The sequence below is a fragment of the Naegleria lovaniensis genome, assembly GCF_003324165.1.
Source record: "Naegleria lovaniensis strain ATCC 30569 chromosome Unknown tig042, whole genome shotgun sequence".
Lineage (NCBI taxonomy): Eukaryota > Heterolobosea > Eutetramitea > Acrasida > Naegleriidae > Naegleria > Naegleria lovaniensis.
In genome coordinates this window covers 5,043-20,827 of record NW_025407863.1, presented here as the reverse complement: position 1 = coordinate 20,827, position 15,785 = coordinate 5,043, and the positions used below count along the sequence as shown (strand labels likewise).

The window sequence follows — 15,785 nt, the reverse complement described above, 5'->3', positions numbered from 1 at the left end:
GGCAGGTAACGTTAGAGTGTGGTGCTTGGGACGAGTATGAGACTTTCTACTTGGCTTGCTGAAAATCATCTGGTTCGAAAGAGAATGTGAATTCGATTGGCACTTTGCAACATTCTAAAAAAAATCATACACCATCTCCAGCGATTGACGCTTCTTGTATTTTCAACGTGATCATCAAAGCCTTTTATTTGAAATCGTTGCAAGAGCAAAATGATTCACGATAATGACAACAACCAACCAAGAACAGGAACACCTTCATCAAAACGAAGGTCCTCCTCCTCTATTAGATTCAAATCACCCGTTTCCGAAACTTCTCCTCCGTCATGTTATTCCTCTGGGATGAGTAATAGTTCCAACAGCAGTTGCGATTTGGCTAATAGTGAAAGTGAAACTTCTTTAAATCAAATTGGAATATATTTGGCAAATTCAGGTTCAATCATTGAAAATAATGACTCTCTAGAACCCATTTTCAAGAGGTAGGATTTTTCTTGAATACACAAGTATCATAATTGCTTTAGAGGTATTGACGTGATTGATTTTGTCGCAAGGACTCTTAATGTTCATTCCGATGTGGTGTTAATCATTGATAGAAATGGAAAGAAACTGAAAAACGACTCCATGTGCTCGGAAATGGTAAGTTGTTGTGACAAGGATGATCACGACAAATTGTCTGAACAATTCGTCCATTTAATCATTCCTCATGGATTCAGTTTAAAAATAGTGATCAGTTATTTGTGTTTATCGCCAAGAATTGGTTAGATACAACTCTCAAAGAATGTATGGAAATCAAGGAGCAATCAAAAAAGAGTATCACCCATGATGAACAACGATTATTTCAAGATTTGTTAGATTGTTGCATGAAACAATACGACGCTATTCAAGCAATAGTGAAATATTTTAATTCCATGAAAGACAAGGCTCAAGAAATCACTGAGACCATTAAGAAGAGAATTCCTGAACTAACGAAAATGAATCTCTCTAAATTGAAAAATATTTATGTGAATAACAATATTACAAATATGGGACACCCAAAATCACTTAACGAACATTTCAATAATGTACAAGAGCAAATGAAAACATTTATAGAAAAATTTAATCCAAGATTGGAAGAGTTGAATAAGATCTCTTTTGGCATTTCCTTGAACACAGACAAAATTGAAAATTTGTTTTTAGAAATGACTGCTACACGAGATGATCCTGACAAATGGATGAACTGTATCATAGAGCTGCGAAGTACATTGAACACTATACTAATGTCAGACGTTTATCAACAATTTTTGAATTTATCCAAACTGAGTCACACTCAGAGTATTTTATCCCATTTTTATCCTCGATTTAAGGTAAGTGCTGTGGTGATCATTATTGTTTACAAAAATTGGACTGATTTTTTTGACAAGGCGATGGACCATATGGATGATATTTATAATTTGACTCTTCTAGAATTGCATCAACGAAATTTATTTTGTGGAAGACTCCAAACAACCATTGATGAGCTGAATAAACTCATCAGACAGGAGAATGAAAGGAGGTCCTCATTCACAGCCATGATCAAAGATTTTGAAAAAACGCATGCTTATCGATATCTATGCTCTCTAGTTCCTCAACTGAGTCATCGTGTGCAAGAGATGGAACAACAATGTAATCAAACACCAGATATTGTACTCTCAGAGTCAGAATTCAATTCTACAATTATCAAATATAACACTCTCTATGAACAATATAGGATCAAGTACTCATCTCCAGAAATGGAGCAAATATCATACTATTCCATGCTCACTTTTAAAACGCTATCCTCGATTGAACAGATAAAATCAAGCAAAGATAACATTGACGAGAGCGAGAAAAAGAACTTTGAACAAGATTACTTGGAGAGCGTGACAGAAATTCAAAATCTAACCATGGAAGTAGATTCATTAAAATCTGAGATTGATCGTTTCAAACATGACAACTACAAACTAGAGTTGGAAATACGAAACAAACACAATTTGGAGATGGAAATTCAAAATCTACAAACAAAGATAACAAGCATAGAGAAAGAACAAAATTCTACACTCAAAGAGAATGAAACTTTAAGGTCCAGTATTTCAGATTATGAAACTCAGTTAAACATGTTACGAAAACAAATCTCAACAATGACAGAGAAGCAAACTTTAATGGAAGAGCAGTACGAATCACTCCAAAATGAACACAAACATACCATTGAGAAATATCAACAAGTCCTACAAAAATCCGACAAATTACAGAACGACTATGAAGATGATACTGAACAATTGCGCAAACAAATTTCTGGGTTGCAAAAAGAAAATTCAATCCTGATAGAGAATGAATTGCAACTGAAAAAGAAAATCTCTGACTTGGAAAATGAAAATGTATGTCTCAAAGCGACACATGAAGAGCAAGAGAAACAACGACAATCCACAATTTCCTCACAAGACCAAGAAATTTCTGACCTTAAAAAGAAATTACATTCACTGGAAAATGAGAAACGTGAGATGATTCAGAATCACATGACCTCGTCGCAGATGGAAGAGTCTCAACGTAGTGAGCTTGAAAAAAAAGTTGAAACCTTGAACAAGAAATTAGAAAGAGCTCAAGGTAACATTAAAGACTTGACAGAATCACATGCAATGGAAATGGACTCTATACGCAAACAGTTAGAGGATTGTGAACGTTCTCGTCAAGAGATTGAATCAAGAAATGTTAAATTGGCTCTCGATTTTCACAATTTGGCTTCTGAAATTCAAACCAACAAGGAAGATCATTATTTGAGAGAGGCCAAAACGGTGAGCTATTTGAGCGTACTTGATACGTTGCTTGGAGAGTTAATGGCTTACCTGGTACATAATTATGATTTGTGTGAGAAGTTGCCAGATCTTGGAGCTAGAGCAGAAGACATTAAATATTTACATGACGAGCTGAGAGAAGTATTGAAAAACTTTAACACTGAAAGTGTTGACTTTAGCGTGGTGAGGAGAATTGAAGATGTCATTAGATTAATTGTCAAGGAGTTAGATCACCCAAACAAAACCAACAACAATCAACGACTGGTATAAAAAACAACGAGAAATACTGTGAAACAATAAGAAGCAAATGGTTTATTTGTTGTTACCGTTGTTTGCTCTTGGAGCGAAATAGGCGATCAAAATAATAATGATAATTGCAAGGATGATTGAAACGACCATGATAATGATAACAATGATGATAATTAAACGTTTTCTCATGCTCCACTTCAACTTTCTTCCTCCTCTTTGGAATCTATAAAGTGTGACAGGTCACATCACAAGGGAATGAACAAACTACTTACTCTTCACCTTGTTGAGCGAGTTCCTCTGTGGTTTCAATTAAACCATTCATAGTTTCTTGATTAGCCAAGATTTTATCAACGTTTTCTACCATGACATCACGAACTGTTTGAGAAGTAGAGTGATTCAAAAGTGTTAAGATTCTATTTCAAATGTATAACATACCCCTATCAATCTCGTTTTGTAACTTTTGAATTTTGTCATTATCGGGATTGTTGTAGAACTTTAGCTTTTCCTTCAAAAGACTTTTGTCCAAATTATTTTTCAATGTTTCATTTTCAACTTCATCGATCAAGTTCCAACAAACTCTTTGTTTGATTTCTTGGGTTGCGATACAAAAGTAATAATATCTTCCACTGTATTTTACATAAATATTGTTACTATGAAATGATGAATTATGTAAATTATGACAACATTGAAAGTAATTGGCATTGTTTGTGATCGTTTGACGCATCATTTCCAATCATCATAATTTTAGGTCGATAATAGCCCGATAGAGAACGAATACAATGAAGATTTGGTTGACACAAATTATTATTATGATTGGGTAACGATGAAATCCAAACACCATACAGGCATGTAATCAATACACAAAATATATCATCACAGTTGAAAGTAACAATAGACACATACTCATCATTGGTCAATACTCTCTTATGATTTGTTCTCTCCAACTTGGGTACAACTTTATCCATGAGAATCATTCTGAGTTTTTGCTGAGTTGGTGCTTCAGCAACAACATCGGCACCATCGGTAACGAGAAAATATTTGATAGGCATCGAGATTCAGTTTGTATTCGTTTTTTTCGAAAAGGAGACAACCGTTGGCAACTTGGAGTATTTTTTTGGAATATGAACAGAGAGAATTGTTTTGGATATTGGTTGGAATGAACGTTGAGAATCAGGTGGTGGTATTCTCAATTATGAACAGTTTCTTTTGTTAGCTTTCATTGAAGATGAATTAAAAGTCAACTTTAAAAAAAAAATGTTTCTTGCTGGACGAGGAAGAGGCAAGCCAATGAGCAGTTCATCATCATCCTCGGATGGTAAATCACACCAAGTTGATGGTAGTGCCGAAAAATCTTTTTCCGCGACAAACGATCATGCTGATGGAGAAATATCATCTCGGGATTCAACAACATCATCAAATGCTCCCACGTCGTATTCAGCAGTGATCATGGATGAATTTGGTAATTTGGTAGATGAAACTGGTAAAATCATTCAATCACGAAAAACTGTTGTAACAACAAAAATCAATCAAAGAAGACAAAAGGAAAAAAAAGAAAATGCATTGAAAATTGAAAAACCTCCAAGTATTAAAAAACAAGAAATTTATGACCCCTCTTTAGGATTACCATCTGCAGATCGGAAAAAACGAAAAAGAGGTCTTGAATTTCATGAAAAAGGAGAATTTATTGAAAAAGCAAGAATTATGAGAGAGTTAGAAGAAGAAGAGCGCCAAAAGGCTCTTCTTAAACAACAGTTAGAAGCAGAAAAAAAAGAACAAGATCGGATACAAAAAGAACAAGAAAGAGAGCGTCTCATACAAGAAGAAAAAGAAATTGGAGAGCTACATTTAATGTTAGGGTGTAGAAGAGTGGAAGACTATGAATCAACCATACCTGATGCTTTTTGGTGGGATAAAAGAATATTGAAAAGCTTTAAAAAAGGAGATGATTCGCGAGTAGATTCATCTATTGATCCCTATGAGAGAGATTATGACACAGAATCAAGTATATTTAAAATTAAGGAAAAAATGGTCAAACACAATTTTGTAGAACATCCTGTCATTGTTGAACCGCTCAAGAAAAAAGTCGAGATTGGCCCATTGCCTTTAATGTTAACTAAAAAGGAACAAAAGAAAATGCGAACACAGCAAAGAATTCAAAGAGAAAAAGAAAAGCAGAGAAAAATTAAATTAGGTCTGATTCCACCTCCTCCTCCCAAAGCGAACATGGGAAATTATATGAAAGCTCTTTTGGGTTCTGGAGAGGACCCTACTGAATTGGAAATGCGTATTAAGAGGGAAATTGCAGAGAGAGTAAAAGCACATGAGGAGAGAATGGAAGCTCAAAAACTTACAAAGGAGGAAAAACGTGAGAGAAAAATAAGGAAAATCAATGAAGATGCAGAATATGAATTGATTGTAGCTCTTTATTCAATACCAAACTTGGCACATCCTCAAACTAGGTTTAAAATTAACACAGCAAAAGAGAAGGGTGTTACAGGAGCAGTACTTTCATGTGCAAATCAGAACAATGACAAGAAAAGAATATTGTTGATTGCTGAGGGAGGAAAAAAAAGTCTCAAAGCTTATGACCATGTTTTATTGAATCGAATTGATTGGACCAAAAGGGAAACCTCTGAAGAGGAATCAAACATTGATAGGTCTGAACCTGACTCTGCTAAATTATTATGGAAAGGAACAATTCTTAAGCGTAATTTCCAATATTTTAAATTTCAACAATTTGAAACTGAGGAGTCAATCAAAAATTATCTCAAAGATCATGGATGCAGTCACTACTTTGACATTTTCCAAAATGATTTGAATAACGTTGCTGCAGTATTATAATTTACATGTTTAATTTTGTGTGAAGTTATCTCGATCTGTCTCTGAATACTCAGTTGTATCAATACTAAGAGATTCTAAAAATGTTGAGAGGTAAACACCTTTAGGAGCTGCATGCTTTTGGTCATCAAAAATTAGGTACAATAAAAAGTCTCCCTTCTCACTGCTACTGCAAGGAACTGTGGGCAAAACGTCAGCAGCAATAATTGTATCAGTTGCATCACCAATAAGAGCAATTTCGCTATTACGATCTTGAATAAAATCATAATGAGTCATGTCTTGTTCATCCATGACAAACAGTAAAAATTCTAATCCAAAGATTGCACTGGAGATAGTACTCTTGTCTGTGTGTTTCACATCATGTTCAACATAAATGTCATTCATTGTGAAAAGGTGTGCAAATACTTACATAAATGATTGTTCCACTGAATACAAGTGAATAACCTCAAAGACTCATCAAAACGTTCATACGTTCGATCTCCATAAATAAAAGGATGGTTTCTATTGTAAGTTGTTGGGAAAGTGCCACCTAATTTCTTCACATGTTCTACAATGTTTTTAGAAAAGTATTGCAAAGGCTCAAAAGGTAATTCAGAATGCTTTTGTGGTGGTAATTCTTCAACAAAGATTGGTTTCTTTTCCTTCTTTTTAGAGCTTGTCTCTTTGGTTCGCTTGGTTGACTTCTTGTTATATTTTTTTGTTTTCTTTTTGCTCGATTGATCTTCCACAACTTCTTGACTGAATAAATTCTCCTCTTCTGTAGTTTCGTTATCCTTGCTCTCGTCATCAAACATATCCACAACTTCAAATTTACTCTTTCCAGTGTTTAAATAAATAACTGGATTTTCCTCATCCGCCTCACTGTCAGATAATTCCTTCTGCTTTTTCTTTGTTTTGGTTTGTTTCGGAGACGATTTCGGCTTGGAGACGACTTCCGAAGATATCAAGTCCGAAAAATTGAGACTCAATTTTCGTTTTCTCTTTCCATGAATGATGTTGATCTCATCGACAACATCCCCCTTGACAGCAGTTCTCTTGGACCGATCGATGGGGGTGGTTCTTATCACTTTCGTCATGTTTTATTTTTTTCGAGTTTTTGACCGTTATTCAAATTTAAAAACACCACAAATTATTTCAGAGACTGCAACAAAAAATTGCATGAGCCTACTAGATCTACATTCTGTTACGATTTTTGATAACTCTACCCAATCATCATTAATTCCTTTCCAATCCCTGCTTGAGGATGGACTAGATTTATCATTCACATTCCGAGTGTTGCAAGATTTGAAACAAGTTTATTGGAATATTTATTATGTTGTAGATTTAGCCAACAGCAAACAAATTGTTCCTGTGGGGAAAAGTAATGTGTTTGATTATAGAGCATCATCAACTGAGTTTGAACAATTTAAATATTCCGTTGACAAACTTCCTCTTGAAAACATTCCAATGATCTTATTGAATAATGTAGGCTCACTTGTGGCCTCTCTTCGCAATAGCAACGATGACTCGGAATTGTTTAAATGCTCCATAGTAGTGCAATCAGAAAGAAATGAGCGAGATGGAAAATTATATCGCAATATTCTGAATCCCATGGAGTAATTCGTTCACCATCAACGAATGATTTTAATTATTAAAAAAAATGTTGTTGAAAGGCAAGGAGTTTGATTCAATACCAATTCACAATGATGAATATAGCATCAATGTATCATCATGGCCGACTAGATTTCATTGGATTTCGTCAAAACACCTATCAAGATTGCATTCTCTCATACTTCATTTATTTCCGAAGCTTGATACTTCAACACTTTCTACAAAATTTTCAAATAAGAAACATCAGTCTGCTACACTAAAAGAAGCATTTCGAGAAATTAAAAGCATGGATCAATTAGAACACTTATTACACAAATATCGTAATATTCCATTAACCTCGCAGGACGTCAAAGAATACCGAATTGGCAAGCAACCATATTACATGGATCAAGATGGAGATTTTGCAAATGAGTTTTATGAGATGGTCATTGACAGAAAAACTGGAAATGAAATACTAGTACAGATTTTCCCATAATTTCTTCCATTCAATATCTGTACTTTTGTTTATCCAATTCATTCATTTCTTTTACAATTTTTCCTAATTCTAAAATACTTTTCACAGCATTGACAAAATGTAGTTGTGCTTGCACCAGATCTTCCGATAGTTGAAGAGTTCCGAACCAATAAATAGGATTGTGTCTTTTTAAATTCTCTTCGACGCTGGCATTTAATTTTGATCCAGAAATTGATGATGATTCTGAAGTTGTAGTTTCTGTGGTTGACGTCAGATTATTGGGTTTTCTTTTCCGAACACCTGACAATGAGGATTCATCAGTGTCTTGTTTCAAATCCTCTAACGTCGTAGATCTTTGAGAGGATGTTTGAAAATGATTTGAAACATTTTCAAATTCTATCACTTCTAATGTATTCGGATCTAAATGAATTTTTGATTTTAAAATATCTTCTTGATTTGGAATTCGTTCCAAACCTAAAAATTCAGCTCCCATGTTCAGTCGGGTTGCAGCCATATTGAAATGACCGCTTTTAATATTTGGTATTAAATCATTTTTATAAATATTCATGTATTGATCAATGAGTGAGAGATATTTTGTCACATATTCTTCCCGTTCTTCATCTGTGAATTTTTCTGTTGCCCTGTTGTTTGTGGACATTTTTTTGATTGGACTTTGCAATGTATTAAGCTTGCACCTCGGAACAAACGGAATTTGGTGCTTCCGGTGAAGCAAAGGAAACTTTTTTTAAGCACAACAATATTAAAAAAAATGTTCGGACTCATCATTCCAGGAAGGCCCTGCTTTGCAGATTTTCAACTTGTTGGAGAGCATCGTTGGATGGCTCAAGTTGTAGATAAGATCAATGGCCAATCAATATCGGAAATGAGTCTTTTTATTTTACCGAATGCTTCAATGGCTCCTCCACCTTACCAACCATTCGGTTTTACAATTTATATTTCAAAAGATGCCCAAAATTGGGAATATGTTGATTTTCTGTCTTTGGAAAAGCAAAGCACTCATATTCACATGCCATTGTCATTTAACACAAGTTCTTCCAGTGGATTGTTTCAAGATTTTACATTTCAACAATCGGATTCGAACGCCGTATTTATCGGAATATCACTAGAGCCAATGGATACAATTAATAATTTAACGTTCAATGCTCAAGGAAAGCAACAGAGAGAACAAAATCAAGTCCAACAATTGGTTCAGTTTATTGCAAAAGATTTATTTAATTATATGGCTAGTTTTACAAAGCCAATTCAATTCCAAACTGGAGAGATGAAAGATATGTTAATAATTCCAACAAATTGTATTGACACTTGGTTACAAAAGTTCTTAACCAAACTTCGAAATAATCCTCACTGTAAGTATTTTGTCATGCATTCTTTTGATCATTTCAACTGTTTGAATAGTTTATAAATACCAAACTGAATAAATTGGGCATCCCTTTTTATGATTCAAGGCTTGTACTGAACTGAAAAAAATGGATGAAACACCAAGCCTCAATGATGAGGTGCCAACGGACTGGAATTTGTTTGATATTGAAAGGCTTTGCCAAATTCATTACATTCTTTCAAGAGAAGAGCTAATAGCGCTCATTGAAGCTCATGTTGTTGAATTTCTCTTACAACTCATTCAAGAAAAGAAGACCTTGGAAGATCTGCTTTTCAAATACAAGTTCCGATCTGAAATCCAAACTGAAGATCAACCCACAGCTTTATCTCAAACCAAGCCCATCAATGTACTGAAAACTGCTTCTGGAACTTATTCATTACGACACGGCACTTCTCCAAAACGAAAAAGCCACTTTATTTGGTTGTTGATGAACAACATTTTTAAGCTGATACAGCAAGGAATTAAGATCACCCAAAGAGAGTTGTTCTATATGAATGTCATGGCGTTCAAAGATCAGAATCAATGCAATAGATACCTAAGTTGTGTTGGAGACATTTTGAATGTGGATCGATCTGTCCTAAATATCATTTGTATGAGCAAGGGTTTTTTGTACAGCAACGACGGAAGTGGCAATGCTCTGGTTTCTTGCCATCATCTCACGGCATCTACGGTGGAACAAATTCCAGGCGATTTTCCTACGATTGACTTCTTTGGTAAAGTTGATACCATCTTAATTGTCGAAAAAGATGCGATATTTAGAAGGCTTGTCGAGGATAAGATATTCAAATGGGTGCGGAATATTTGCATCATTACCGGCTGTGGGTATCCAAGTATTATTACACGATATATTTTGCATCAAATATCATCCAAATTTCCTCAAGCTCAAATCTATGCTCTGTGTGACTTCAACATTCATGGATATCAAATAGTAACAACATTCAAGTATGGAAGTGTGGAGCTTAGTAAGCATTCGATCCAACAAAGCACTACATTGGGAGATAGAATAGAATGGATTGGGTTGTTGTATGATGATATTAAGGATCTTCCCAGCTTTTACTGCCAGAGTGTCACTGAGCAAGAACTTAAATTATTAGACAGACACCAACATGACGTAAAGAGCAGAGGCGGCAAGAACGCTCTCCAGATTTATGCAGAGCTTGAAAAGATGAAAACATTGAAATTTGAAATCGAGTCTTTGGTCAGCTACAGAGATATCAATTACCTGACAATGTTTGTATCAAAGAAAATTAGTAGATTCAACATTAAGAACCAATCTGTATCATTATAGATTTACAAACATCTCTTGATGGTCGAGCTTGATGTCAAAATCAATTTCACAAAGGGAATTCACATGAGATAAAATGACCTCTTGCACGTGTGGGTTAAATACAGAAGCCTCCGGATGATAATATCGTTTAAGGATCTGGTGGTTCTTGAATAATAAACGAATGAAGCTGTACAACTTGTGATGATTGAGTGCAAGGCAAATCCATGTTCTGAAATGTATACGTCGATCGAATAACAATTCATCACTTTGTATGGACTTGGAAATCATGAGGGTATACTGAACAAAATCAAAGTAGTGAACTTGTTCGTTGGTCAAAGAGGAAACATCTACCGCTCGCTGTTCTTCTATTGCTTGGTTGAGCCGATACTTCACAAAATCTGGTAATTGAAATTGTAAGTAATAATATAGCTCCAAAATGACATTCCAAATGTGATAGTATCCTTTCATGACTGATTGAAATTTGATGCCTTGTTTGAAAAAGTTTTCTAGTGCAGGACAAATACTACCTCGAGCAAATTTAGCTAAATAGACTCTGTCTTCAATCATCAATACCTTTTTAGAATCTACAAACTTCGAAATTTCACTTGCCACTTTGATGAAATGCTGAACTTTTTCGACGCTTCCCAAAATATATGTGTTGATATTGTACACATCCCTGGACTTGGATGAATATCCTAGTTTAAAGCTCATTTGGCAAAGTAATTCTACAATCGAAAGAAATTCGTCTCTGTGCGTACTGTCTACAAGTATCGATGTAGGTTCAAAGATTGACTTCAAGTAATTGCTACAATATTTACACAAGTAGTTGAATATATCTACTAGTTCACCAATGTCCAATAAGAACTCCATGAGAGTGACATCTTTCGTTTGTTGATATTGTTGTTGGTATTTTTGTGCAAACTTTTTCGAATTAAAATATTCTAAAAGTAAATGAATTCTGTGAACATTCATATATCTCAAATTGGGATCATTAATCGCTTGAATATTGGCATTTTCATCACAAACACAGTCATGAAGGATGTTATAGAATGTTCTTTCTGACATTCCAAAATATTTCTTCTTTGCTCTATTTAAGCAAACATTTGTGAGAGTCTTAATAAAGTTGTCATAATGTTGTGCAGTATGTTGTGAGAGAGTTCTACCTGATGCAACGACAGGGCTATATACAATATCATGTTCAACATGATAATCAAATTTGGTTATTGTGATCACTCCATTATTTTGCATATCACCACCATTGCTGTTAATTAATATCAAAATTTCATGGTGCAATTGGTTCAGTAATGGATGTTCAGATATTTTGTGTTGTTTGGCAATTAATTTGACAACATCTTTGTTGTTGATATCTGGCACGTTGTGAATGGGTTTAGATACCATACTTTGAAATCTTTCTAACAATACAGATTCTTTCTGTTTTAACTCTGTTTCCCAGTGTGCTGTTAAAGAAGAGGAAGGAGCACACACTTTCTGCTTATTTGGTTTTAACACAATGACATTGGAAGATGATCTCTGATGATTGGTATGCACGGTTGTGCCAGTACTACTGGATTGTATGTGATTGTTATTATTCAAAGCTGAGGTCATGTGGTTAATAGGTTGTACCACATTTGTAGTGGCAGTGGCAGTAGTAGTAATTTCACTACTAGTTGCCGAGTTACAATTATATGGAGGTTGCTGTTGTGAGCTACTTGTCGTGTTATCATACGAATGTTGTTTCGCTTCTTGACCACCACTTGTAGGTGCTCTTTCAATGTCCACTCCTGAATGAGCACTACTAAGAGTTTCATTTCGACCCTTTTTAATTTCTTCTTCCGTTAACACATCTCCATAAATAGCTCCCATGATTTGAGAAACTGATACTGGTTTTGAAAGTGGAGTTGGATCATCCTCATCATCAGAAATGTTTTCAATGTCACTATCTGAGAGTTCTTCTTCTTCTTTGTTATGAGTTTGACGAGTCGTCATGGTGAGTGAAGATTTGTTAAGATTCACCACTTGCTCCTGAGGAGGTGAAAATGGTGATTGTGGTGTGGAAACAATGGATTTATCACTACCACTACTACTACTACTACTACTATTGGAAGTGTTTGGATGTACATTCATACTAGTGGTCGAAGTGGTTGTAGGTGTTGTTGCTTTTTTGGTCTTACGTTTTGGTATGGAAATTTTGCTTGAGGTTTTAGGAATGGTTCGTGTGGGTGAGCTCGTCGACGTTCTTTGTGTCTGAGCTTTGGATAAAGTCGTCGAGATCATCACTGAAGGTTCATTGTTGTTGGATGATGTGTTGTTAAAGATTGAAGAATTACTAATTTGGGCTGAAGGAGAAGATGCCACGATGGGTGTCGTAGTAGTTTGCTCTTCATAATCATCATCATATTCCTCAGCAAGAATGGAATCTAAAAGGTTGTCTTTTTTCTTGTCCATAGAATTGAGAGAGGACTCTATTGAGGTATTCTTTGGATTGGATGATGATGGATTCGTTAGTGAGCTTTTTGAGGTTGTTGGGTCCCTCGCACTTAAATCATCATCTTCGAGAAGTAATTTTGAAAGTACATCGGTCTCTTTCATAGGATCGAGAGGTAATTTCAAAGGATCTTGGTGTGATACAGTTTTGGTAATGACTGATGGTGTTGATACTAATGGCACTGATTGGACACTTGTGGTCTCATTCATTCGAGTGATCGGATTTAAATCTTCACTGTTCTGCACAGTGGTTTCTTGTTGATTGACATATTTGGAAATATCTGCATCTCCATTATCGAGTAGATCTTCCATGATTCTTTTTGCATCTCGCAAGATTTGTGTACCTTTCAGGTATGGTTCAAATGCTTTGATATCTGAACCTATTCTATGTGTTTGCTTGGTGAGAATTGCTTCTCTTAACTTTTTCTCAGCATGTAAACGTGTTTTGATCTTTTTGATTGATTCATCCAACCGAGTATATTCTTTTTCTATATATTTACGTTCATAGGAATCATAGGTTGTATCAATTTGTTTCTTGATCTTCTCTAGTTGTGAAAGATCTTCATCCATCATGTACTTTTCAATATCTTCTTTTACAGAATCAATAATTTTAAGTTTTTTCAAAATGGATTCAGGTTCTTCAATCATGGAATGAACCATACTCGCACAACATTCATCTTGTAAATATGTGTCTTCTGAAATATCATGTAACAGTGCTTCGAGTGTGGACGTATCATATTGATTCACATATTCTTTCAGACGACTTGTGTAATCTTTAATCCTTTTCAGAATTTCTTTGTAGTGTGTGACCTTTTTTTCTTCCTCTGAAAGATTAATAATAATTTTTGTATCTAATTTGTGTTTTTCCACTAAATGACGTAATTTTCTGAATTGTGATTGCATTTGATCGAGTTGAGATGATTTCAAGCTCTTATTCATCACAAGTTCTTTGACTTCTTTTTCAAGCTCTTGAGATTCGATTAAATGTTTTTTCATTGCTTGAACATAGGAATGAATTGGTTGATAGCGAAGACCTTTTTTCTCTAATAAATCGCCGAGCATGGTCTCTAAATCTGTAAGAGATTCTACATTCTTATCTGTATAACAGTCATCAATGAGAGATTTGTATTCATTAATTGTGACACGTTGTTCACTATCGAGCATTCTTTTGAGTTCCATAGCTCCAATTGATTGCAAAATTAATAATCTTCCCTTCACTGGTTTGTTACTGAAAGCAGAAACTTTCACATTCAATGGTTGTGTGAGATTGGTTTGATCTGTATCTTCCTCAATAATTGCCACAATAGGTTGTGGTAATATTTTCAATTCCGTAATATCTTTTTCTGAATGACTGGTTGAATTTGCAAATTTGTAAGTACAATGAAAAGGAATTTGATTCACCGAATGAACAAGAATATGATATTGTCCCATTGGCAATTCAAAATTATAATCATTTTCTTCTCCCTTTCCGAGTTCAAAGCCTTTCGTATGAAGAACATTAAATATTTGATGAATGGTAATTTTGTAACTGCACTTGGAATCGGGTGGCTCACAAAACAATGTAACTCGAATGATGGATTGTTGAGAGTCCATTGGAGTAGAAATTAATGTACTCCATGAACCTCCTTTTTCAATATTATCTGAATTACATAATTGATCATCATCTTTGGACATGATGGAAGATCCCGATGACTGACACGATACATCTGCTCGCAATATAACCGACGAAAAGAGTTTTAAACCCATGGCTGTTGTGTTGGAAATTTGAACTTTGAATCGACCTGGAGGAACAGGAAAACTCAAATCATTCACCCCTTCCGAAGAAGTTCCTTCTTGCTCTGTAATTGGATGTAAATGAAAATTTTGTTCATCGGCAATGATTTGGTTGAGTACAGAGTTTCCATTGTGTTGATGTGAAGAGGATGAAGAAGATGGATTTGTTTTGAATTTTCCAATGACACCTCTTAAATCCAATGTATTTCTCTTGGATGAGGTTGTACCATGATAGGTGCCATCGTTGGTCGTGGATGACAGCGATGCACCTGTCTCTCTAATTCGGGTCATTATTTTTTATGGGGGAGTGATTGGAATCCTAGGAGCAGAAGGAAGCAGGTATACCGCATGAGTAATCAGAGAATAAGTGCGGTCAAAAATAAGACGTTTATCTACCATCGAAAAATACCTTCGATTAAAATACTGCTGGACGAATACGGATGGAGAATATCCCTGGTTAAAATACTGATGGATATTAACCATGGCATCAAGGACGACATAATACAACAGGGCAATTACATGTGCATAATACTGGTCATCAAAATACCGTCGGAAAAGTAAATGAGGAAAATACTGACCGACGAATATATGACATATTTTACTGCTCGACCAATACTGTCGGATGAAATACCACTGGCAAGATATGGACGGAGAATAATATTGACAAAATAATGATTGAAATTAATTATGATAACAACGACGGACAATACCTTCGGATTGGTTCGGATGAAAGTACCACGAATTATTTTCATCGATACTTTGTTGAATAAGACTTGTTGATTTTTGAAATATTTAGAAAATTAATATTTATTTACAAAAATTATAACAAAATGCAAATTGATTCAATTGCCACTTTAACCCAGATGGCAATGAATAGCAAATACAGCTACATTTAGACTTGACTTTGCTGATATCTATTGCTGATAGCATTAGTTGTGGAATGCATTT

General features: G+C 35.0%; 11 protein-coding genes across 11 annotated transcripts in view; 6 read left to right on the top strand and 5 right to left on the bottom strand.

Annotated features, from left to right (window-relative positions):
• Positions 1-210: 210 nt before the first annotated feature.
• Positions 211-3,053, top strand: C9374_010223 (uncharacterized protein; the record flags this gene model as incomplete). The annotated part of the gene is made up of 3 exons (XM_044685744.1): positions 211-476; positions 519-633; positions 711-3,053. The coding sequence occupies 3 exons, from the start codon at positions 211-213 to the stop codon at positions 3,051-3,053; spliced, it is 2,724 nt and encodes a 907-aa protein (XP_044544023.1).
• Positions 3,054-3,095: 42 nt separating this feature from the next.
• On the bottom strand, positions 3,096-4,081 carry C9374_010222 (uncharacterized protein; the record flags this gene model as incomplete). The annotated part of the gene is made up of 4 exons (XM_044685743.1): positions 3,096-3,255; positions 3,305-3,407; positions 3,468-3,682; positions 3,936-4,081. 4 exons carry the CDS (start codon positions 4,079-4,081, stop codon positions 3,096-3,098), a joined length of 624 nt encoding a protein of 207 aa, XP_044544022.1.
• A 205-nt stretch (positions 4,082-4,286) lies between these two features.
• Positions 4,287-5,873, top strand: C9374_010221 (uncharacterized protein; the record flags this gene model as incomplete). The annotated part of the gene is made up of 1 exon (XM_044685742.1): positions 4,287-5,873. The coding sequence occupies one exon, from the start codon at positions 4,287-4,289 to the stop codon at positions 5,871-5,873; it is 1,587 nt and encodes a 528-aa protein (XP_044544021.1).
• Positions 5,874-5,882: 9 nt separating this feature from the next.
• C9374_010220 (uncharacterized protein) lies at positions 5,883-6,946 on the bottom strand (the record flags this gene model as incomplete). The annotated part of the gene is made up of 2 exons (XM_044685741.1): positions 5,883-6,214; positions 6,280-6,946. 2 exons carry the CDS (start codon positions 6,944-6,946, stop codon positions 5,883-5,885), a joined length of 999 nt encoding a protein of 332 aa, XP_044544020.1.
• Positions 6,947-7,028: 82 nt separating this feature from the next.
• On the top strand, positions 7,029-7,469 carry C9374_010219 (uncharacterized protein; the record flags this gene model as incomplete). The annotated part of the gene is made up of 1 exon (XM_044685739.1): positions 7,029-7,469. The coding sequence occupies one exon, from the start codon at positions 7,029-7,031 to the stop codon at positions 7,467-7,469; it is 441 nt and encodes a 146-aa protein (XP_044544019.1).
• A 40-nt stretch (positions 7,470-7,509) lies between these two features.
• On the top strand, positions 7,510-7,935 carry C9374_010218 (uncharacterized protein; the record flags this gene model as incomplete). The annotated part of the gene is made up of 1 exon (XM_044685738.1): positions 7,510-7,935. The coding sequence occupies one exon, from the start codon at positions 7,510-7,512 to the stop codon at positions 7,933-7,935; it is 426 nt and encodes a 141-aa protein (XP_044544018.1).
• Positions 7,936-7,945: 10 nt separating this feature from the next.
• Positions 7,946-8,572, bottom strand: C9374_010217 (uncharacterized protein; the record flags this gene model as incomplete). Its single annotated transcript, XM_044685737.1, has 1 exon — positions 7,946-8,572. The coding sequence occupies one exon, from the start codon at positions 8,570-8,572 to the stop codon at positions 7,946-7,948; it is 627 nt and encodes a 208-aa protein (XP_044544017.1).
• A 111-nt stretch (positions 8,573-8,683) lies between these two features.
• On the top strand, positions 8,684-9,353 carry C9374_010216 (uncharacterized protein; the record flags this gene model as incomplete). The annotated part of the gene is made up of 2 exons (XM_044685736.1): positions 8,684-9,281; positions 9,331-9,353. The coding sequence occupies 2 exons, from the start codon at positions 8,684-8,686 to the stop codon at positions 9,351-9,353; spliced, it is 621 nt and encodes a 206-aa protein (XP_044544016.1).
• Positions 9,354-9,401: 48 nt separating this feature from the next.
• On the top strand, positions 9,402-10,601 carry C9374_010215 (uncharacterized protein; the record flags this gene model as incomplete). Its single annotated transcript, XM_044685735.1, has 1 exon — positions 9,402-10,601. One exon carries the CDS (start codon positions 9,402-9,404, stop codon positions 10,599-10,601), a length of 1,200 nt encoding a protein of 399 aa, XP_044544015.1.
• Positions 10,602-10,728: 127 nt separating this feature from the next.
• C9374_010214 (uncharacterized protein) lies at positions 10,729-15,128 on the bottom strand (the record flags this gene model as incomplete). The annotated part of the gene is made up of 2 exons (XM_044685734.1): positions 10,729-10,809; positions 10,932-15,128. The coding sequence occupies 2 exons, from the start codon at positions 15,126-15,128 to the stop codon at positions 10,729-10,731; spliced, it is 4,278 nt and encodes a 1,425-aa protein (XP_044544014.1).
• Positions 15,129-15,729: 601 nt separating this feature from the next.
• Positions 15,730-15,785, bottom strand: part of C9374_010213 (uncharacterized protein) — a gene marked incomplete at both ends in the record, with an annotated part of 1,473 nt that continues 1,417 nt past the window's right edge. The window contains one exon of the mRNA XM_044685733.1: positions 15,730-15,785. This exon is cut by the window's right edge and continues 1,417 nt beyond it. Coding sequence (XP_044544013.1) covers positions 15,730-15,785 — 56 coding nt within the window.